This window comes from Mustela putorius, unplaced genomic scaffold (genome assembly GCF_011764305.1).
Source record: "Mustela putorius furo isolate JIRA1106 unplaced genomic scaffold, ASM1176430v1.1 tig00003869_pilon_pilon_pilon, whole genome shotgun sequence".
Classification (NCBI taxonomy): domain Eukaryota; kingdom Metazoa; phylum Chordata; class Mammalia; order Carnivora; family Mustelidae; genus Mustela; species Mustela putorius.
Window position 1 is genome coordinate 15,168,592 of NW_025422021.1, and position 23,868 is coordinate 15,192,459.

Here is a 23,868-nt window from a genome sequence, read left to right on the forward strand (position 1 = left end):
GCTACCTCTGGGAGTTGAATTCAGCATTGGAGGACAGGTGGTAGGAAGAGTTTATGCTGTATTTTCTTTTAAATGATTGGAGTTTATGTCATTTACACATATTTTCTGTCAAAAAACAAATGAGTTAAAAAGGAAAACATCTGTGTCATAATAATTCCCTCATGAGAAAATGTACCATACTTGTTATCCCTAAATTTTTATTTCCAAATAAATTGCTGACAGTGTTTTCCTGATATCTTATGGGAGAGGTAGGGTTTTTTTTTTTAATTTTTAATTTTTAATTAACATCTGATGTATTATTTGCCCCAGGGGTACAGTTCTGTGAATCATCAGGCTTACACACTTCACAGCACTCACCATAGCACATACCCTCCCCAATGTCCATCACCCAGCCACCCTCTCCCTATCCCCCACCCCCATCAACCCTCAGTTTGTTTCATGAGATTAAGAGTCTCCTATGGTTTGTCTCCCTCCCAAACCCATCTTCTTCCATTTTTTACTTCCTTACCCCCCAAACCTCCTGCCCTGCCTCCCATATTCCTCATATCAGAGAGATCATATGATAATTGTCTTTCTCTGATTGACTTATTTCGCTCATCCTAATATTCTCTAGTTCCATCCACGTTGTTGCAAATGGCAAGAATTTCGATTCTTTTGATGGCTACATAGTATTCCATTGGGTATATATACACATTTTCTTGATCCATTCATCTGTTGATGGACATCTAGGCCCTTTCCATCGTTTGGCTATTGTGGACATTGCTGCTATAAACATTCAGGTGCATGTGCCCCTTTGGATCACTACGTTTGTATCTTTAGGGTGAATACCGAGTAGTGAAATTGCTGGGACATAGGATAGCTCTATTTTCAACTTTCTGAGAAACCTCCATACTGTTTTCCAAAGTGGCTGCACCAGCTTGCATTCCCACCAACAGTGTAGGAGGGTTCCCCTTTCTCTGCATCCTTGCCAACATCTGTTGTTTCCTGACTTTTTAATTTTAGCCATTCTGACTGGTGTGAGGTGGTATATCACTGTGGTTTTGATTTGTATTTCCCTGATGCTGAGTGATGCTGAGTACTTTTGCATGAGTCTTTTGGCCGTCTGGATGTCTTTTTTGTAGAAATGTCTGTTCATGTCTTCTGCCTATTTCTTGATTGGATTATTTGTTCTTTGGGTATTGGGTAATGAGTTCTTTTTAGATTTTGGATACTAGTCTTATATCTGATATGTCATTTGCGGTTATCTGGAAGAGGTAGAGTTTTAGGGTAAAAGTATTCCATTTCCAGCATGCCTGTGGCTAAGTGTGTTAAGCCTTTGCCTTCACTTCAGGTCATGATCTCAGGGTCCTGGGATCGAGGCCCACCTGGGGCTCTCTGCTCAGCAGGGAGACTGCTTCCTCCTCTCTCTCTGTCAGCCTCTCTGCCTACTTGTGATCTCTCTCTCTGTCAAATAAATAAATAAAGTCATAAAAAATATTCCTTTTCCATTCATTTAGATTTACTGATTTAATTTTTCTATTCTTCCAGGCCCTGAGCCGGTTACAGATAGACTGTAAGAAGCTCTGAAAGTTTGGTTAGCTCACTTAGTAGATGGAGGGTGCAAATTCAGTCTTGAATGTTCTACTTGTTTCTGGTCATTTGCTGGAAAACATGGTCATAAACCTCGCAGCAGTGGGAACATCGTCCAGTGAAATTTGAGGGCCCTCTAGAACTCCTCACAAAACAGTCATGGCTGTAGTGTTATTATTGCAGTTTCTATCTGCCAAAGCTGCAATTAACGGCATCGTAGCTTGTTGACCTTAATGAGTTAACAGAGTTTCCAGATAAAACTCATGGCCAAGCAGGAGCTTAGGCCCTGGGAAGTTCTGGCTCCGTAGTATCTCTGAAATTTGAGTGCATATTAAATATACCTTGAAAGAATACATTTGGGATTTGGCTCCTGGCATCAGATCAGATCTGACTCTGCTGTATGGAGTTGAGTGTTTCCTCAGGTCCTCATGATACGTTGAGCACAATGGGACTAGAATATCAGCACGAATAGCCTTATTGCTTAAGTGAAGCAAAACACTTCCGACCTTGTTGACCTTAATGCACCCTGGCTTCTTCCCCATCACTTTTTCCTGAAACAGGAGAATTCTGCTGTCTTCTCTCACCTAAGGCCCAATCCAGGAATGTCTTCCCAGCTTGGTCTATTTCCCATTCCTTGTCATGTAAAGGGCATTTGTCCGACACGGAACTGTCTCTTTCCATGTGCATTCAAGAAAGCCAACCCTGGCATGGCTAATGACGTGGGCAGGTCACAGTTCCTGTCTTTAGATCAAGACTTGGGTCTCGGGCTCCATCAGTAGTGACTCTCTGGTGGGCTATTAAGGCTGGCTGTGGCAAACAGTTTGATCGGTTTGGCCAGGAGCCACCTGTCAGGGCTGAAGGGTTGGATTTTATATCCTCTCAGAGACAGCGCCTTTCCACTTCTTCCTGTTGATAAGCTCTCCATTGCCTCTGTGGGGATATATCCTCATCTGGGTGGCTCACAGAGTGAACAGCCCATTAGCGACATGATGGTATTTAGCCTAATGTACTTTAATTAAGGCTGTAGTTGAATCACTTTCTTAAGTTATGGCACAGTTCCTGTATCAGCAAAGCACAAGTATTAATAAACATGGGACACTTAACAAAACCCAAGTCAGGAAACAGATCTGTTAAGCGAAAGCCAATGAAGCAGAAAGTAGAATGGTGGTCATGCGGGCTGGGGGGATGGAGGATTGATATGTAATGGGTATAAAGTTCCAGTTATGCAAGATAACTAAGTACTAGAGAGCTGTGTACAGCCTTGTGCCTGTGGTTAACTATGTTGCACACTTAAAAATTGATTAGAAGGATAGATCTGGTGTTATATGGTCTTACTACAAAACAATTTATATTTAGCAATTCCATTTCAATTTAATTAGAAACAAAAATCCAATCCTCTGGTTCATACTTCATGACCAGAGTTTATAGACATTAAAATCTTCTTTTAATTTCCTTAGACTATCTGCAACCTTTTTTTTTTTTTTTAGGACTTTCATATGCAGAGTAAATGGTAATTAAAATGTGCAGGATGACAAGATGGAGCAAACAGTGCTTGTACCACCAGGACCTGACAGCTTCAACTTCTTCACCAGAGAATCTCTTGCTGCTATTGAAAGACGCATTGCAGAAGAAAAGGCTAAGAATCCCAAACCAGACAAGAAAGATGATGATGAAAATGGCCCAAAGCCAAATAGTGACTTGGAAGCTGGAAAGAACCTTCCTTTTATTTATGGAGACATCCCTCCAGAGATGGTGTCAGAGCCTCTGGAGGACCTGGACCCGTACTATATCAATAAAAAAGTGAGTGATTTTTTTTTTTAAATCAGGCATATTTTACAGCTAATTGCCTACTACATACCTTGGACTATGATTGCACCAATATGTGCCAAATTAGCAGAAAGTCCTTCTGTTTAAGAAATAAAACACATTTGTGTGTGTTCTATGCATATGCATCCACGAGAAATAAGTTGATTATATCATAACAGATGGAGCTGTCCCAAATGCACCACAACACATACCTAAAAATAAATGTATAATGTAGGCAGGCAGCTAATTGAACAAATTAAAAAGTTCTCCCCAGAGATTGTATTTACTGTATAATTTTATGTGTTTTCCACACTTAAAAATCCAGGAATTATCAAAAGTGATAAATATTTAAAAAATACTAGTATTGGTTTCTCATGGAACAAAATCTGGTGCCACAAAGGTTTCAATTTCTATATCACATTATGTATAATAAGTCAATTTCCTACAGAAACTTTTTCCTAAGTAGGCAAGAACATTCCTATGCAAACTACAGTTTTAAAAATTATTCAGAGCAAATAATCATGTACTTTTCCATTTGGATTCATGTATCTTTAGGGAGTATCCTGTTTAGCAATAGGAGCCATTAAAACTCAGTGTATCAATCAACTGAACTAAGAAACAAACAACTGAATGGCTGTATCAAAAAGTGTTAAATCCCTGATATGAGGAAGTGGTGATGCAACATGGGGGCTTAAGTGGGTAGGAGAAGAATCAATGAAACAAGATGGGATTGGGAGGGAGACAAACCATAAGTGACTCTTAATCTCACAAAACAAACTGAGGGTTGCTGGGGGGAGGGGGTTTGGGAGAGGAGGTGTGGGATTATGGACATTGGGGAGGGTATGTGCTTTGGTGAGTGCTGTGAAGTGTGTAAACCTGGTGATTCACAGACCTGTACCCCGGGGATAAAAATATATGTTTATAAAAAATAAAAAATTATTTTAAAAAAGTGTTAAATCAAAATTTAAATAATGAAAACTATTCAGCCATTTTTCTCAATATTTTTAATACATAAATATTGCTTGAAATATTTTTATTTCAAAAAATTATTCAATTTTTTGGTGAAAGTATATCGATACTGGCAAGAATTAAAAGAAATATAGTATTCTAACGAACTTACGATATTTAAATCCCTGCATTTTCTGTATTCATGCTTGCAGTGAAAACCTTGTATTCAGTACCCAGTCTTTCATCATGACCACGATTTCACCAAACCAAGAAGGAAAGCATAGAAAAAGATAAAATCGAAAAAAAACTATTGTGTTGATTTTAGATTAAATTTATAACTCGTTAATTTGCAACATTTTATCCTTTTCACCTTTGTGAACTCACGGTGAAAGGGGGAGGCAAAAAGATTGTAACACAGCAAACAAAATTTTTTAGTTGGACATGAGCCTTCAAATACCCCTAGAACTTTTAGGGACTCTCTTGGTTGCTGGCATAGTTCTGTATGAAGTTATTCCTTATTAAATGTGTAAGTCTGGCAATTTTAATATGTGGATTAGAGACAGTTTTACAAATTGCTTCTTACTGAGTACCATAGTTTCAGAGGTAAAAATCTCACTATGTTCAGATTTTTAAAAAAGATTTTTCAGGATATAAGCAATTTCAGGACTTACTTTCCCTTTGTAAAAACTGGTTTGCCTGTTGTACAGTAAAGAAAGAGATAAAGAATCGTTTTCCATAGATTTCATTATGTTTTATTTAACCTCGCTTTTAACATAATATTATTAAATCTTAGCCAGGTAAGAGTTTATCCATTTCATAACTACTATTTAAATTATAAGTTGCTCTTTATCATTCAGTCCTTTGAAAATTAATTTAATACAATATCAAAAGCTAAAACCCCAATTAAGCAAACGATGAAGGGTTTATTTGTATTAGGAAACAACAATGCAGATAATTCAATTATACATTTTAACTTCTTTGAAATTGCTTCATTCTTTATCTAATGACTCTGATGTGTTTCTAGACAGACATTCATTCACACCATAGAGTTTGCATCTTTATTGTTTTAGCCTGTTTAGAGGTGCTGTTATCATGGGTGAGGAGTGCCCATCCTCAGCCAGGCTTTTGGCTACCCCCCAAATCTGTGCCCCCACTTTCTGATAGTAATTACTAAGAATTATTAAAGCTACCCGGAGTCTACCCCTTCCTCAAACAGGGCTGAAATCTAGCATCGCAGCTCATACACCATGTCCTGATTTGTAAAACAGTCAATGAGTTCTTCAAGAAAGACCAAACTAACACATGTTGATAAGGACAGCAATTCCTTATGAGGAAACCAGACTGTCCAATCAATCTTTCCTTCCAATTAGAGTTTTCAGACTGGTAACAGTTATTGTCTTGAGGTTGTGTCCCCAAATAAAACACCCCTTGACTGGTTTGTAACAAATGATATAGAGCAAAGGATACAAAGGCAGATGGGAAAGAAAATTATGCAAACCCTTTCACGTATTTAAAAGAAAGGTCTTCAAACTCAGGATGAAAGGACAGTTTTGAAGGAATGACTAGTCAGCCAGATTCTTCTGCTGAAGTCACCCTTAGAAACTTCGTTAGGTTCATGTTCAAAGTTGCCTCTAACATCATCTATCCTTATCTTCAAATGCACATTGTGTGAGGAAAGAAAAAACATTTTGGCATTTTGGAACAAATCACACTGTGCAAGCAGGACGACCTGATAAGAGAAATGTTGTTACCAGGAAGGAGTTCTCCCCAAGGTAAGGCATGTCCAGTGCCTTACCACTGGGCTGACATCAAGCAAGTCTTCAAATGTAAGCCCTTCAACAGCAATATAAATGAAACTCAAAAGCACTGAAATCCTTAGAAACTAACATTGCATGCTTAGGACACACAACTAAGCGATGTCTTTAAAATTTCCTTCTTTTGCATATATTTTCACATTAAGACTTTCTAGTTGCTGTTTCACTGGTTTCTAGTCTTAAATTTTCTTTCCATAATTGGATTATTTCAGCATTGAGGAGTAGCCTTAAATTCTAAATTAGTTTGCTCTGATTAAAGTTTCAATGCATAGAAAATTAATAGCATCTTAAAAATAATGAATATTTCTTTTGATATTTGATAACCAGTTTTATTTTCTGACTTGTGTATCTGAGATCAGCAGGGCGATCTTCATTAAAACAGTGGACGAAAATGTCACTGGAGAAGATGCTTCTTGGGATGAAAATTCCCACTATTCCTGATAATGGGGATGTGGATTTTATTGCCTGAGTGAGTTGGAATATAAAAATATGAGTAGGCCATTGACTTACTTCCCCAAGGTTTAACTCCAGTGCAATAATTAATGAGCCATTTATATCTATATTCAAAGTTTTTGTTTCTTTCTTACTAATATTTGGAATAAAAAAAGCAAGCCTACAAAAATGGTTGAAGAATCTATTCTTTATGTTATATTTTAAAGTACAGTGGTATTCATATAAGAAATTTATATGTAAGAAATAGAAACAACATAAACACTAAAACCCTTTATGATCTTCTAAAGAGACAATGTCATTGAGCTTATGGAAGTGTCATTGCTGATGGTGTATTTTCAGATGGCATATGCCCACATATTTTTATCTTCTTTGCCCTAGTTTAAAATGTGCAACTTATATAATATTCAAGAGTTTTACTAAAATTGTTAAAATAAGTTAATCTATGGTCACTGATATTGTAGTAACAACTGAAGAGATAGCAATCATCTCATGAACATTCCTCATGCATGGAAGCATTTCCAGACCCTCAGAGGTTTTAAGCCTTCAGCAGTCCACCTAAGAATGAAAAAATGAAATAACAGTGCTCTCAGAACACAGTCACAGAGTTTTCCATATCATGTTAGCTGTGGTCCCATGCTCTTCAAAACAGGATTCCAGGTTCGGTTCCTTTTATTTGTTTATTTACTTCAGCTATGTGGTAAGGCACATTTTGCTTGTGAACACACCTTTTCTTTCCTTATTTTTTTTCCCACATTTTTTTTCATAGCTTGGGTTAATTTTGTACCATTTAGCTATACATTCAAATTCTTCACCTACTCTTTATTACAGAAAACTTCTTTCTTCTCATGTTCTTCTTAAAATTACAGATGACTCATTAGTACCATGGAAGAAAATATCCTTTGTGACAGTGTCCTGGAAATAGAATGAGGTATTTTAGATCTGTAGTGAAAATGGATGTTTGTTAATTATGGAATATAGAAATGTATCCAGTTAAAAATGTCTTCTTTCCTTGATTGCCTCATGGGCATTTATGAACAATTTATTCTCCCTTCTTATCAGCTCTTCTAAAAAAGATGTGCATTGCCTCTTTATTGGAGCAACACGAAGAGTCTTTTATGAATTTATGTATTTCAAATTCATGCCTGGTCTGTTATTGCTACAGGAATTTTAAATTGTTATATTGGGTAGAGAGAGTTATTTGTTTTGTTTTTTAATTGGGATTAGGGAGGTTTTCTTGCAATAGTAATTTAAGAGAATTCAGAAAAGTAGATGGTAAATAAAAACTTATGATTCCATAAATTGTCTTATGAGCAGTCCCCAATTTATAACTTTTTTGGTTTTGGCATATCATTAGCTCCTCTAGAACTAGCAGTCCCCCAGGCTCTCCCTTCCACTCAGGGCACTATAGTTGACTTTCAGATCTTTCTCCTCTTCATCCATCATTTCTTCCTTATACCTCTTTCTTCTTTGTCACCTCCCCACCTCTACTCAGAAACAATTCCAGATGATGATGATGGTAGCAAAATAATGGTTAGAATTTATTAAGCACCTGCTATATTAGGAGGAAACCCTTCAGTTGAGAGTGACAAAAATCCAACAGAAACTAGTTTTGAAAACAAGCAAGCTAACTCATTGATTAATTAATAAATGTATGTGTGGGACAAATTTCATTGTAATATCAAAGGATCCAGCAGCTAGAAGAACAACAGCAAGACACAGTCCTTTTCCATTTGGGGGCTCTATTTTCTCCTACGCTGGCTGCATTCACAGGCTTGTTCTTCCCACAAGATGGCAGAAATCTCCACCAGTAGCACCTAGCTGGCATCCTACAGCCTACTCACCTCAAGAAAAACTCACTTTTTCTTCAAAAGCTCTAGCAAAAGTCCTGGAACTGGTTCTAGTTAGTTCCCCTGACCTCCTCTGAACCAGTTCCTGTAGGCTGGGGTATGTGATGGGCTCATTGAGCAGATTAATGCCACATGCTGACCCGTGTTGCCAGGGGGTGGGTCAGCGCCACCCGAGCCACGTGGGCAGACAGTGGAACAGGAGTGTTGGCCAAAACGAAGTGCCAGAGGCTGCTGAAGAAGCCGTGCCAGGCAGGCAAAAATTAGAACTCTGTCCTCAATGCACTACCTATCAGGGTATTTACAGTTCTACTTTAATCCTCATGTCCTTCCAAGATAACTCTTGTCTTTATTTTAAAATAATGAAACTGAGGTGAAGTAATTAGCCTAAGATCACAAAGCTATTAAGTAACAGACACTAGATTTAAAACAGATCTGTCAGCTTCTGTGGCTCATTGCCATGCTACTTCGGGTGTGCAGTCTTTGCATTGATAATACTGGTGGAAAAGAAAAGTCAGTAATAGAGTATATATAAGCCTACTGCTGCTTTTCCTGCCCCCAACCCCTATTCACACCACTGTGCAGGCTGTAACCTTCATCTCCTAGGTTGGTAATACTTCCCAAACATGACTTGTTGCTTCCCTGTTTCTCTCAGTCAGGGGCATGGCTTGCCTTTGTGAAAACTAAAATCTTTAAGACTCTGTAGGTTGATATCAACTTCTAAAATAATTAGACAATTACATTTCCTACCAGATTCTAATAGGGTGATAAACCCTTTTTTTTTCTCAAAGAGGACAGATTTGGGTCACTTAACTTATGCACCTCTGTAAAGAAATACATTTAATTTGGGATCTGAAGGGTAGTAAGGAGAAGAGAGAGAAGTCTTCCAGGGGAAGGGAACCTACAAATGGACATACAATATCTCTGGGCTGTAATAAGTAGGAAGAGAATAAGATGTGGTTGGAGACAAGCCTCGAAAAAGGTGCTTTGAAGTGCATTATTAAACAGTATTTTAAGGGCAAAATGAATTTTCAGTAGGACTTAGGTTAGAGGAGTGACATGGTCCACTTTATATGTTCAATGATCAAGTAGGGAACGTTATGGAAGCTTGGTCTAGATTTTTGACAATGAAGACAGAGCATAATGGCTGGGATCTGAATCTATTTTAGAGGTGTGCAAGTATCAGATGGCATTGTTTTCTCAATATGAAATTTGGGAGGAAAGATAGAACAATAAATTTCCAATGTGAAAATTGGTCCTGCTTTCAAATATGCAAGTGTTAGTATGTGTATGTATTTGAGAACAGACGAACACACACTTTTCACCTTTTAATTCTCGTATTTTTATAGCACTTTAGAATTCATCAAGGGCATTCCCTTCTTTTCTATTCAGATGTAGAAACAACAGGGAACAATCAGCTCAAAGTTGTACACAGCAAGTCTGCAGTAGAACTGGGCCTCAAACTAGTCCTTTTAGTCCATGAAAAATTGAGCATATAATAATAAACCATACCCTCGGTATAGGCTGAAGATACAGGCTGGGAAATATTTGACCCCCAGATTGTATTTGCACCTGTGGTTACAGTCTCTCTTCTCCCGGAGGCTAAGAGCCTAGCTGGGCACCTCCTGTGGGGTTGTTTCCTGCGCTGGCCCCACCCCCACCATTACACACAGCTAAAGCCCAGGGACAAGCAAATTTACAGACTCTTCCCTGGGCTCAAATTCTTCTCTTTTGTATGAGCTTAAACAGAGATTTAAAAAGACGAAACAAAACAAAACAAAAAACAAAACACAACTAATTGTGAGGTATTGAGCCCACAGATACGTTTAGTTTGACTCATGCAATATTATTTATTTTGAATTAGTTTCCATGACCTATAAATCAAGAGATTACACACACACACTCATGCATACATGCATGCACATATGATTGGCATATTTAGGATTTCTCTTATAATTATAATTATATAATATATTATATATTTATAATTATAATTTATAATTATATAATATATAATTATATAATATATAATTGAGCATATAATAATAAACCATACCCTCGGTATAGGCTGAAGATACAGGTAATTATATAATTACCTGTATATAATTATACATATATACAGATATATATATATATCTGTATATAATTATACAGATAATTATATAATTATAAATTATAATTTCTCTGTCACTGGTTTGCATACCAAAAATTGATAGGGACCTCCCACGACCTAATCTCTGGGGCCTTTTGGCTTGTGATCCCCGGCTTAAAGAATACATGTGGAATTGGGTGAAGGCCAGCTACTAAAGTGTGGGTACTCCACAGGCAGGCAAATACCACTGGTTGTTCCTTCGGCTGCTTATCCCCAGCCTAACAGGGAAAAATAGAATAAGACCAGGAGAGAAAAAAAATGTTTAAATGTTGCACGCTCCCTTTAGTCATCAGGTGATGAACCTGTGAGACAGTTTCCATTCCCCACTGAGCCAGAAAAGGAGGGAAATCTTGGCTGGAATCCACAGTTTATCACAAAATAGGCAGGGATGTAGGTAAGACCCTTTAGAATGCCCACGGTGGGGGGAAAATAATATTAGATGCCATGGGGTTGGCCCAGATGAGGAACGTTCCCAGAGATAGGCACTAATGGAATCTCTTGACTTTCTGTGAAGTTCTTTACATCCCAGACTTCTAAAACATCTCTCCCCTTGCCACGTGGTGATGCTCATTCAACCCCTCCCTTCTAAATCTGTTCTCAAACCAGCAGCTGAGAACCAGGAAAAGGTTGATTTCTCTTCTGGCAGAGGATAAAGCCAGGGGATTTCCCTCATTCACATGTGGGGGTAAGAAAGGTGCACCTGACAGCCCAACTTGGAATTCTTCTGCCATTGGCAGAGTTACATGTTCTTTTATACGGTGGTAAGGTTTCATAGTACCATTAATACAGAATTCCTTTTCATTAAGAGTTACAGAGGCTTTTGAGTGGTATGTAAATATATATGTATATGTGTATATGTATATGTATGTATATATATATTCTTTCTGTAGGATAATATATTCAAAGTTTCAAACAACTGATTTCCATAGGTATTTTTGGAGCATAGTGTATGTACAAGTTGAAAATCTATATTTTCTATTGTTCATGATCATTGCTAACCTTTCTCTGTTACTTTTGCCAGGACATTTACTTTAAGAATAGGAAAATGGAGTAAATTTAGAGGCAGTGCTATTATTTTGGTAATTTTTTGATGTTTAGATAAATACAAAATCAGACCTTAAACTGAAACTATTTACTGTAAGGAACATGGCCCTCAGATAAAAAGAAAAGTTACGACAGTGGACATCTTTAGAAAAAGAGACTGGAAAATTATGGCTTGTTAAATTCAACATCCACCTTGGAAAAAAATTATAAACAAATCATTTTATAAAAACTCAGACAAAATCACTCAAGAGTAACAAGCACAGATTCATAAATAGCAGTTTCTACCAAACTATTCTAACATAATTGTTTCCTTATTAACTATGCACCTAGGTCAAGGGGAAGGATTTTAATGCATATTACAACACAATTATTGGCAATCTGGGGAGCTTTAAACATTGCCCATTAATAGATATGGGTTCACAGCCCTGCTACTGAAGAATCACCTGAGTGATTTACTAAAAATACACAATATTAGGCATCAGAATCTTTACTGAACTGCAATCATGGCAACTTTACGAGCTAAGAATATGTATTCCCATTTTTCAAAAGAGACAAATGACCTGCAGGAAAATGAAGTAACTTGTCCAGGATCGCAGTGCTGGAAGGCTAAGACGTCCCGTTTGAGCCATGCATCTGACTCCAGAGTCTGTACTCTCAATAACTAGAGAAGTTCAACTGAATCCTTCTTTTGCTTTCCTCTCATTGCTCTCCAGATTGTCAGACTGTTGGGTAGCAGGGGTGTTTGCCTGTTTTTCTTGGTTTGCCTTTCAAATCACAAATGCTTTTTACCTTGCTGAAATTGCAGTGCTATGTGTGGTGTGTATCTAGGTCTGTGTTGCCAAATGCAATAGACATTAGTCAAGTGTGGCTACGGTATTTTCCATGTGGTGAATCCAGACTTGAAAGATGTAGAATTGGTATGAAAAAAAGATGCAAAATGCTTCAATAATTTTTAATACTGATATCATGAAATGATAAAACAATGGATATAGTAGGTCAAAGAAAACATTTCTAAAATTAATTTCACTTGCTTCTTTCCTTTCTAAAAATATGGCTCTTGGAAAATTTACAATACCATATGGGTTCAGATTTGTAATTCACATATTTCTATTAGACGGCTCTGATCTAGGTAAACCTTCGCTTATCCTTCTAGATTTTCTTCCATTGGCTGACATAGTTGAACATTTACTAGTATAAAAATTTCTTGGTGTCTTATTTCTCTTTGTTTCCCTTGTAAACTATAGCACAGAGCTTTGCAAATATTGTGCTAAACAGTTCATTTCCATCTTTTGCACTGAAGTTTGGTTAAATTAATATTCAGTCTAAACTATTTCCTTGATACATTCCAGGTGTTTGTCGTGCTCGTACAACAGCTTATCATATAGAAGCTCAATAAATGCTACTTGAGTTTGATAACTATATACGAAGTGGTCAGTAACAAACCTGACCACCATCTAATGTATGGAGAGTTATACTCATACAAATATATACTTAAAGTGATAGTTCATACATAGAATCTCATTTCTGATTCATTCAAAATGCTATGTTTCGAAATTTGTTCTGAGGCACATAATTATTCACACGTTAGAATGATTTCATGAATTTACTGCAGCCATGGACTGTAAAGAAAAGCCTATTTCAAGCTCGATGCTATTTCTCAGCCTTTCTCCTCTACCACCAATTTTGGACTTTTTCTTTGGTATTGAAGGGACTTCATGTGGTAAATATTATCCTGAAGAGTTGTGTTAATGAAATTTTTATTGAACTAATTAGATTTAAAAGATACTAAGGTACTATAAGAAGCCATCTAATACATTCTTTTAAAAAAATCAATGCCGAACTATTCATTCAGAATCAGTTAAGTTGGTAAATTTTATGTTACATGATTATTAGTAAATGCCTTAAGAAACACAGTCAGAATCCTTCATTATATGTTATGCATATTGTTGTATGTTGCTACTTAATTTTTTTGTCTGCACACTGCCAATTGCTCTTGAATATATCTGATTTTTGGAATATGATTCCATCCACATTCATGGATCCCAGGTTCTTTAAGGGGCTTTTAGCTTTTCCTCTGTGCTAAGAAAGCACTACATGAGATGAGCAGTCACTTGGGATTAGAATTCAATGTGTCAGCTAACTCAGAAATCCCAATACAGAATTTAGCACTCCTGGTCAACAGATACTCTCCGGGGAGCTTGGCTTCCAAAAATCAATTATTGGATTGTGTCCATCTAAAGCCAGAGCAGGTTTGTTGGTGGCTGTTTTTATTTCCTATTACCCATAGAGTGATGATATTTATTTTAAAGAATAAGGAACTAAAAAGTAATTTCAAAAAAAGCTTTAGTTCTAGTGAATGATTTTGCATTCTACAGGATTAATTTCCAAGATATTTGAATTGGGAAAGCTGAAACCACTATAAAAGGAATGTAGTGTCTTAAGGGTCTTAGGATGACATGAAATAAAGTATGCACCCATTTAAGACTCTCATTTAACTCAGATATTTAAGATAAATAAATAAATTCTCTTGGCCAAATTCCTTATGTATCATAAAATTGCAGGTAAGTATCAGGTAAAAGGTAAGTGACACCATTGGCTGTCCTCTCTAGTTAAGAGATCCAGGGATAGCTTGTCTGCATGGTGCACTTTGGAAGTCACAGCATTGGAATAAGTCATAATGACATATAACAGAAGTAGGCAACAGAGTTTAAATGGTTTATACTTTTATACTTCTATGTTGTGTTCCTATCTTACAGACTTTTATAGTATTGAATAAAGGGAAGGCCATCTTCCGGTTCAGTGCCACCTCTGCCCTGTACATTTTAACTCCCTTCAATCCTCTTAGGAAAATAGCTATTAAGATTTTGGTACATTCATATCCTTTTCAAGTGATCAATATTAACTATTTGTGTGTAAAATTTGTAAGTGCTTTGTAGCTAAATATAAAATTGGCTCGGGAAATGTCCATACTCTATGGATTTAATCACTCATTTTGTATCTTCTTTTGTCATATAAGCCTTATTCTTACAGTTTATTAGTCATATGGGTGACACTGAAACTTACAATGTCTTTAATATCATATATATATTTCAAATATATATTCTACATCAGTCTGTAACATTTCCTATATATATCTTAAAAATACTTGCACGTATTGAGTCTTACAAATCAAGTGTAAGGTGGCCATATTTATCCTTATCATCTTTGTACAAAGTTTGTGATTATCTAGAATTTGCAGTGAATAATGATATAATAACAGAAAAATCTATTTCAAGAGCCAAATTTAGACATATCTATTATGTAAAGCACCTTAGTGTATCTTAGAATAAACCTTTAAGTTTATTTTCTATGGAAGAATGTCAGGGGGCTTTGGCCAATACTTAGTTAATTCTTGATCTTTCCTAATGAAATCCATGAGGAAATACTGGAATATTGGCTGAATTTCAAATTTAAATAATCGAATTATGACTGTCATGGAAAACTGATTGCTTAGTAAAGACTCTGGAAGTTAATGAAAGAAGCTGAGATTATATTTCCAAATGGTCTTTAGGGATTTGACTTTGTGATTTCCATTGGTGTTAAAAACAGACTCCAACTAAATTCATCTATTCATATTCACTGGCAAAAAAACTTTATTTCTAAAATAAATATTTTTATTTATTATTATTTTATTTTATTATTATATAAAATAATATAAAACTACTGTTGTAATTTTCATGAACACATACTACCTGATTTTTTTTGAAAGTTTCTAAATCTGAAAAGACCATTCTATTTTTAACCTGATAGCAAGAGATTCCTTAGTGGTATAAATATAATTTTATTAACAGTAAAAGTTTCAAAACATAATAATTCTATGTTCAAGATTTTTACATTTGTGGAGGTTACCTTATCCTAGTTTGTACTCCTAGTGCCATCATGTGGTCATTTGATGAAAACTTCCTTTTTCACTTAATGGAAAATTTTTGTTTTGGCAGTAAACTGTACTGGAAAGAATATTGGATATGAAGGCAGGAAACTTGTGTTCTACTGCTCAGCCAAGTTATCTAATTTCTCTAGAGCTTAGGTCTTATTTCTCTGATTTCTTAAATATAGTGATTAAACTAGGTGTTTTTCAAGGTCCGTTTCAGCTCCATAGTTTGTTATGTTTAGTAATTTATTTGAGCTAACACTTGGATCATATCTAGGAACATTTAGGCCTGTGCCAACCACCTTGCACATTTTAACTCATGTAATCTGTGCCTCAAACTGATGAGGTCTATACTTGATTAGCTACATTGTAGGAAAGTCAGTGGAGACACGAGATTCTGTGGCAAGAATGGCTGAATGACCTGCCCAAGATCACTTTTATGTGGAATTTTAATTACATTCATATCACTTTTAAGTCCTGGCCTTCTGAAATTTTCACTTTGACTCATATTCATGTGGCTGCACTTGAACAAACTCCGTCAAAATAGAACAACCCCACACTCAGCACTGTGCTGTACTTGGACTACATATTTTTTCGTGTATCGAACTTATTCTATAACAAGTATTTAAGAAATTACATATTGCATGTGTGTGCTTTCCTTCACAATTTACTATTTTAGTCACCTGAATTAGTTCAGATTCAAATTAGTTCAGATCAGTTTTCTCTGCTCAGAATCTGTGCCGCTCCAGATGGCAGTTTCCCCACCAAAGTTCTCTGGGAGGTTAACATACTGATTCAATAATAGTATCAAAAGCAACATTTGATACTTACATAAAGCTTTCTCATACATTATCTCACTTCATCTATACAACTACTCTGTGAGGGTGATATTATTGCCCACATTTTACAGATGACAAAACCGAAATTTAAAGAAATTAGATAATTGCCCGCAATGTATGAGTCACTGCATCTTGGCCAAACTACAGTTTGAGCTTTCAGTGTTTTATATAATATAATACATGGATTTGGATTTTCTTTTGTGTGTTCCTTAACAATTACCTACATTATTCAGCATGCTCATCATGTGCACTATTTTGACAAACTGTGTGTTTATGACAATGAGTAACCCTCCTGACTGGACAAAGAATGTAGAGTAAGTTCAACTTATATTTAAACCACCTACTATGTGAGTATGTGTTTGTGTGTGTGTGTGTGTGTATGTGTGTGTAGCTATAAATATAGAGAGACATAGAGACATGTATATCTGTATCTATATATTTAAGATTTTGAAACTATACCTCCAAACAAAACTGAAGAGTATTTTATACATATATATATGTATATATAGTATATATATATCTTATATATATAATACTCTTATATAGCCATTTCTAAGCAAAAGTACAAAGTAGGAAGACAAATGACATTGGCCCTCAGGCTGCTGGTGTTAAATCTAATACCTATCCTTCACCTATATTTGATGATTATCAGAATCCCATCATCCTTGGACACTCACCATTTTTCCTTTAGGATCTACAGCGGCCAAAGCAAATGTTTTGAAAGCCATTGCGGAAATGAGCCAATATGGTAGATCTTGATTCCCATTAAATTCCAGATGAAGTCAGTGAGTTCAGAATTCAACAGGGGCTGTTACACAGGCCATAAGAAGACAATATTGAGCTTCTTCAAGTTTTCGTCGCCATCAGGCACATCTACTTTATGTCAGGCCTCTGTCAGTTTCGAGCATTGTCATCAAAAAAATTCATTGAAAAAAAATCCCCAAATTTGGGATTTTACAGCTTGAAAATTCAAGTTGTAATTCAAGCAAGTTTTACTTGCTAAACTAACTGAAGTGAAAGTTTCCAAAAACTAGAAGCATTACTAACTGCACTGAGGACTCTGATCTGGGATTCCTCTGAGGGCAGAGAGGCTGGGTTTGTGTTACGTCCTGCAGGGCCTGCGCCCTGCCTAGGTTCTAACCACTCTTGCTCGGCAGCTGCTAACCCTGAAAACGAGGGTGTGCCCAAGAGCCCTTTCCCTTCCTGGACACTCCCAAGTTGGAGCCAATCTGAAAGAAACACCGATCCTACAGGAAATAGTAAAATTTACATACAAAGAATACCTGAAGTATTGAAGTTAACATGTGAGACTCATCAATCTTCAGGCCCCCTGGTTTCTGTGACTTGATTCTCTAAATTCTGAGTAGAAGGTCAAAACTTTGGAAACATCTAAATTTCTGAGTTACCCCAACATTTCATTCTAAATTAAATTTTTACCACTTATGACCCTAGAATTATCCTATTTTGATGTTAACAAAATCCTTTTTCCAAGTTAGTTAATGGTCTTATCTTGTAGAAAGAGAAAAACACAAGACTTGCTAACTTGTCACTGTTCTCTCATTTATAAAACATGACTGAAATTAGCTTTTTACTTTCTAAAGGAAAATCATTTTATGCTTCTGCAATATTATTTGTTGGCCACTCCATCTGTGAATGTACTGGTAATTTTCAGGAGGTTCTAATCATTTATGTTAATGCTAAGACATTTCAGACAATAGCTACATAGACTTTATTAGGCATGTATTTCTTACTCTGCCTTTTGCTCGCTTTAAAAACAACTCTTTATATCTTAGGGAGTGAATTTAAATTTAAGGGTATGTTTATTTCAATGAAAATAACATCAACTTGCTTAGATTCTTTTTTTAATATTTCTCTATTCCAATGACAGAGTGGTAAGAAATTGATATACTATAAGAGAAAATCATTGCTTTATCAATTCTTTTTGGATACTTGCCTCCAGGTACACCTTCACAGGAATATACACTTTTGAATCACTTATAAAAATTATTGCAAGGGGCTTCTGTTTAGAAGACTTTACTTTTCTTCGGGACCCATGGAACTGGCTTGATTTCACTGTCATTACATTTGCGTAAGTGCCTTTTTTGAAACTGTAAAATAGAATGCAATTTGGCTTTCTATGAGTGCTTCTGTTTTTAAAGACTAAGCTTGCTTTAACTGAAAAATACCTTGGTGTGATTTATACATTTAAACTCCTGATCTTATTTAGCACAACAGGAGTCAAAGTGGCATACAACCTCTGCAGGGAGCTGAAGTTACAATTTCCACGTGGAACAAACATGTCAGCAAACCTCATACATGCCACTTGTTCAACACACTCAAAACCCCTTCCACATGCACATAATATGAAAGCACAGGTGTATTCATAATATATCTGTGAAAGTGCTTCTAAAAATCACAGCTACAAACAACTGCTGGCTGCACAAATCTTTATTGACCTTATTTATATTATGTATTCTCTCTGTCTTCTTTTTTTTTTTTTAAGATTTTATTTACTTATTTTTTTACTTGAGAGAGAGAGAGAGACTGCAAGCAGAGGGAGGGGGAGGAACAAGTAGACTCCATGCTGAGCACGGAGCCTAATGTGGGGCTTCATCTCACAACCCTGGGATCATGACCTGAGCCGAAATCAAGAGTCAGATGCTTTACGGACGGAGCCACCCAGATGCCCCTCTCTCTGCCTTCTTTTATTAGTGTGGTAGAATAATGGAATCTAAACATCTATGAGCATCAAAACATTTTGACAGATAAAACTAATAGGAAAAAATAAGGTGTTTTATATATTATGTATCTAATAGACTAAATTTTTGTTTCATCAACAAATTGGTTTTGAAGACTTATCAGCAGACACGTCCTCCCTCTCTTCCTACTCATCACCAGATCCCATTTCTTTCTTCTTCTTTTCCTTCCCTCTATGACTTTCTTCCTATTGTCTTTACCTCAACCTAAACCTTGTCTTCATCTCCCATCCAGATGCACTCAGAAATATGCCCAATTTCTCTTTCCATTTCCTTTTCTCCTAGTAGTAAACTTGCCCAAGGAAGGAGAGACTCGGAGGAGTAATCGAAGGCCATTGATGAGTAGGTGAAATTAGTGTGGAGGAAGGTGGTCAACGTCCACCTGCCCTCACCATTTCTTCAGGAGCTGATTTTCTTGGCTTCTTGTAGGCCTAATGGGGTAAATGGGAGGAGAAGCAGGGCTGACATACCCAGGGCTCCAAATGCTGCCTGTCTCATCTTATTTCCATAGCTAGTTAGGGTAAGCCCATTCTTCCTCATTCCTTCTGGCTACAGTTCCAAAGAAAGCATGTTGAGACAATGGTTTTTTGAGACTAAAGTAGCAGTAATTCCAGGGGCACCATAAAGCCCTCAAAAAATCTTGTTCTTACCTTGCCTAACTTTCTCTTAGGAGTTGCACTAGAAAAACCTTTTCATGTCCAGATAGTTAGTAAGGCAATCTGCCTTTTCCTGTTTGATTTCTCTTGGATGATTTCATGCCTTTTATTATTTTTTTTTTAACTGAAACCCTGAAACTATAGCCAAGAATTATTTCTGTTTACTCAGTTCTCCATAGTTACACATGATGTTGGTTATATTGCTTGCCAAAAGAGCAACAGGATTATATACTTTATGAAGTTTACATCTACCAACAGATTTAAATTACATCAGTTAAGAAAACAAAATTATCATTCTGAGTTACCAAGAAGATCTTCATAAAAGGCCCAAGAAAATAATATAAACCCTGCTTAAACCTTGAATAACTCTGATTTAATTCTACAGGTATGTAACAGAATTTGTAAGCCTAGGCAATTTTTTAGCTCTTCAAACTCTCAGAGTCTTGAGAGCTTTGAAAACTATTTCTGTAATTACAGGTAAGGAGTGATTGGTGTGAAGCACAAGGCTCCTTGTACCTACAACTCTTTCTTTGTTTCTTGTTATTGTGTTGTGTGTGTGAACTCCCTATTACAGATACGTGACAGAGTTTGTGGACTTGGGCAATGTCTCAGCGCTAAGAACATTCAGAGTTCTCCGAGCACTGAAAACAATTTCAGTCATTCCAGGTGAGAGCTAAGTTAAAAACTGGGACTGACCCATCAAGTATTTTCAGAGACAGTTTCTTTGCTTGGCAACATTACAGAAAATCAAGAATCATAATAAAGTAATCAAAATCATAATCAAAATCAAGTGCTTTACAGGAAATAATTCTTATTTTTTGGACTTAAGTTTTTTATGTTTTTCTACTTTTTATCAGCCTAAGAGTTTAATAGTGTTTTTAATGAGATACTGAAATATATAGTCCGTGCGTGATTTGTACTTAAACATGTCATGTTTTGTTTTCTTTTTCTCTATGTCAATTGTACCAAGGATTTGGTCTCTAATGAATGTACCAATTTGTAATTTCTTGTTCATTGTAGGTATTGATGATGATGTATGTATAATATAAATCCTAATATTGTTTTAAAATAAAGGAAATAAGATAATAAAGAGTAACATGAGTCTGCATAAAGGATTTATTATCTGAAGGTGTAGTCATACACTTTCACCACATACACCACATATGTGGTTATTATAACAAATTATAATTATAACAAAATTGTAACAAAATTTTTCTCTTTATAAATAAGCATTTAAGAATATGTGTTCAGGTAATTTGCTATAAAACTGATAACTGACCCTAATGAATGTATGGGGTGAGTTTCATTAGCAAAAATGAGAAATACAAGAGCCTTTCCTTAATATAGGCTTCATGAAGACCATGAATCTCCCATTATTTTCTCTCAACATTTCAATGTTTGGATCATTACGTTTCCAGAGCTTATTTCCTTAGCACTTTAGCCTTCCATGAATTGTTGCTTTTCCACTAGCATTATAATTATTTTCAGACTGATGCATGAAATACATGTTTCAAGAAAATCGAGTGAAGTTTTGTTTCTTTCCGACCTTCTAAATCTTCATAGTCATAGCCTTCTTTCTTTAAGGCCTGAAGACCATTGTGGGGGCTCTGATCCAGTCGGTGAAGAAGCTCTCCGATGTCATGATCCTGACTGTGTTCTGTCTGAGCGTGTTTGCCCTGATTGGGCTGCAGCTGTTCATGGGTAACCTGCGGAATAAATGTGTGCAATGGCCTCCCACCAATGCTTCCCTGGAGGAACACAGTATAGAGAGGAATGTAACTATGAATTACAATGGCACACTTGTCAATGAAACTCGCTTTGAGTTTGACTGGAAATCATATATTCAAGATACAAGTAAGAATTTTTGTTATGTAAATTTATTTTTTCATTGTTGATTTGCCTCCCACCAAGGCATAGAAAATTTTCTGAAAATGATTGCATAATAGATTGTGATCTTAGTCATCACACCAATGGTTTGCATATACACTTAATTATTTTATTGATAACTGTCCTAATTTTGACTCCTAAATGCCATTTTCTATGGTATCATTATATGGGAGGCTGAAAAATTCAGCTGCAAAGAAAGTAAGTAAAATTTTCTCTTTTATTTACTTTTCGTATTTGCCAGTGGCAATGTTTCAAAAGCAGGCACAGAATATAATTCATGGGGAAAGGGAATGTCTTTTTTTAAAGAAAAGTATTAAATATATAAAACTTAGTCTTTAGATGGGCTTATATCTTTATTATTTTAAGGTGATGAGTAATACTTAGAAAAAAAAACAACAAGGAATAAACCTTAGTGACTGCTTCGTAAAACAAGTAAGATTAGTCATGAAAAATTACTTGTAGTTGGATAATTTTTGAAGTCGTGATAGCATAATAAAAAAAACTACCTGGTGTCTTTTTATAGTCAGAGATCTAGAAAATACCTTGGAAGATACAGATTAATTGTTTCATGACATTAGTGATATGCCAACAAATAATTTGTAAGTAGTTACAGATCTCTAGGTTAAGAAAAATACTTGTCCCTTATTCACTTCATATATGTCTCCTTCTGTCACCAACTCTCTGAAATCTTTTTTTTTCTCTTCATCTGAAATCAAGGAACTAACTATGAAGATGTCACTTAGGGTTTATTCTCTCTAGTGAAAATGTGCTAGATTCCTTTTCTCTTTTATAGTCAAAGTAAGAGAAATCCTAAATATCGGAGGCGTTTTCAGCTCTATAAACTTGTACTTTTCTTTTTGCCTAACAAGGCTCCATCTGTTGAAAAGATGATTTTATGTTGAATGCAAATGTAAATAAAATGGCTTGTCCTTTAAAGTAATAGAAAATCAAATTGGTTAAAAAGATAAACTTTATAACTGAAAATTGTCTTTTCTTCAGATTAAGCTTCTAGATCATTGACATTAATGGCTAAAACTTCATTTATAAATACCTGATGTCAAAAACTCATCATATCTCTTTCACTGCATTTCATTTTAATTGAAATTTAAGAAATACTATCCAAATTTAGTTGTCTATGTTAGAAGAAGTAAAGACATAAGCAATGGAAGTATTTCCCACTATAGAACTATGCATAGAATAAATTTCTCTGAAAATTTAACATCTAGAAAATATTTCTTTTTATAAAATCCAAAATTTTTCTTCTTGAAACTTATAGGGATTATAGGGATGCTTGGGTGGCTCAGTCTGTTAAGCATCTGCCTTTGGCTCAGATCATGATCCCAGAGTCTTGGGATTGAATCCTGCATTGGGCTGCTTGCTCAGCAGGGAGCCTGCTTCTCCTCTTCTCCTGCCTGCTGCTCCCTGTTTGTGTGCTCTCTCTTTCTGTCTCTCTCCCTCACCCTAACAAATAGAAAAATAAAATCTTAAAACAAAACAAAACACTTTATTATTTAAATGTCATGATCTCATCCTTTTTTACAGCTTATAATATTGTGTGTGTGTGTGTGTGTGTGTGTGTGTGTGTGTGTGTTTGCGTGTACACCACATCTTCCTTAACCATTCATCTATTGATGGACATTTAGGTTGCTTCCGTATCTTGGCTATTGCAAATAATGCTGCAATAAACATAGGGATGCATATATCTTTTCAAATTAGTGTTTTCATTTTCTTTGAGTAAATACTCAGTAGTGGAATTAGAGGGTTTTATTTCACTAAGCAGTGAAATAAGTCAGACAGAGGAAGACAAATACCATCTGCTTTCACTCATAGGTGAAATCTTTAAAAATATGATAATAAATGGATAAGAAAATGAAAAACAGACTCAGACTTATAAATACAGAGAATGTATTGGTTCTAGAGGGGTAGGAGTGAAAGGTTGGCCAGAATGGGTGAAGGGGAGTGGAGACACAGGCTTCCAGTTACAGAGTGAATAAGTCACAGGAATAAAAGGCATAGCGTTGGGAAAATAGTCAATGATACTGTACTAGCAATGTGTCAGGACAGAAGGTAGCTACAGTTGTGAACACAGCGTAACATAGAAACTTGTGGAATCACTATGTTGTACACCTGAAACTAAAGAAACATTGTCAGCTTTATTCAGATTTTTAAAGTGATGATTTAATTTGATAC

At 35.9% G+C, this 23,868-nt stretch overlaps 1 protein-coding gene across 6 annotated transcripts in view; it reads left to right on the plus strand.

Annotated features, from left to right (window-relative positions):
• Nucleotides 1–23,868, plus strand: part of LOC101685844 (sodium channel protein type 1 subunit alpha) — a 142,322-nt gene that overhangs the window by 55,878 nt on the left and 62,576 nt on the right. For all 6 annotated transcript variants that reach the window (XM_004743995.3, XM_004744001.3, XM_004743998.3 and 3 more), the window contains exons 2-7: nucleotides 3,057–3,369; nucleotides 14,387–14,505; nucleotides 16,604–16,693; nucleotides 18,340–18,468; nucleotides 20,366–20,457; nucleotides 21,376–21,645. In XM_004743995.3, coding sequence (XP_004744052.1) covers nucleotides 3,106–3,369; nucleotides 14,387–14,505; nucleotides 16,604–16,693; nucleotides 18,340–18,468; nucleotides 20,366–20,457; nucleotides 21,376–21,645 — 964 coding nt within the window. In that variant the 5' untranslated portion in view covers nucleotides 3,057–3,105. The remainder of the gene's footprint in view (nucleotides 1–3,056; nucleotides 3,370–14,386; nucleotides 14,506–16,603; nucleotides 16,694–18,339; nucleotides 18,469–20,365; nucleotides 20,458–21,375; nucleotides 21,646–23,868) is intronic.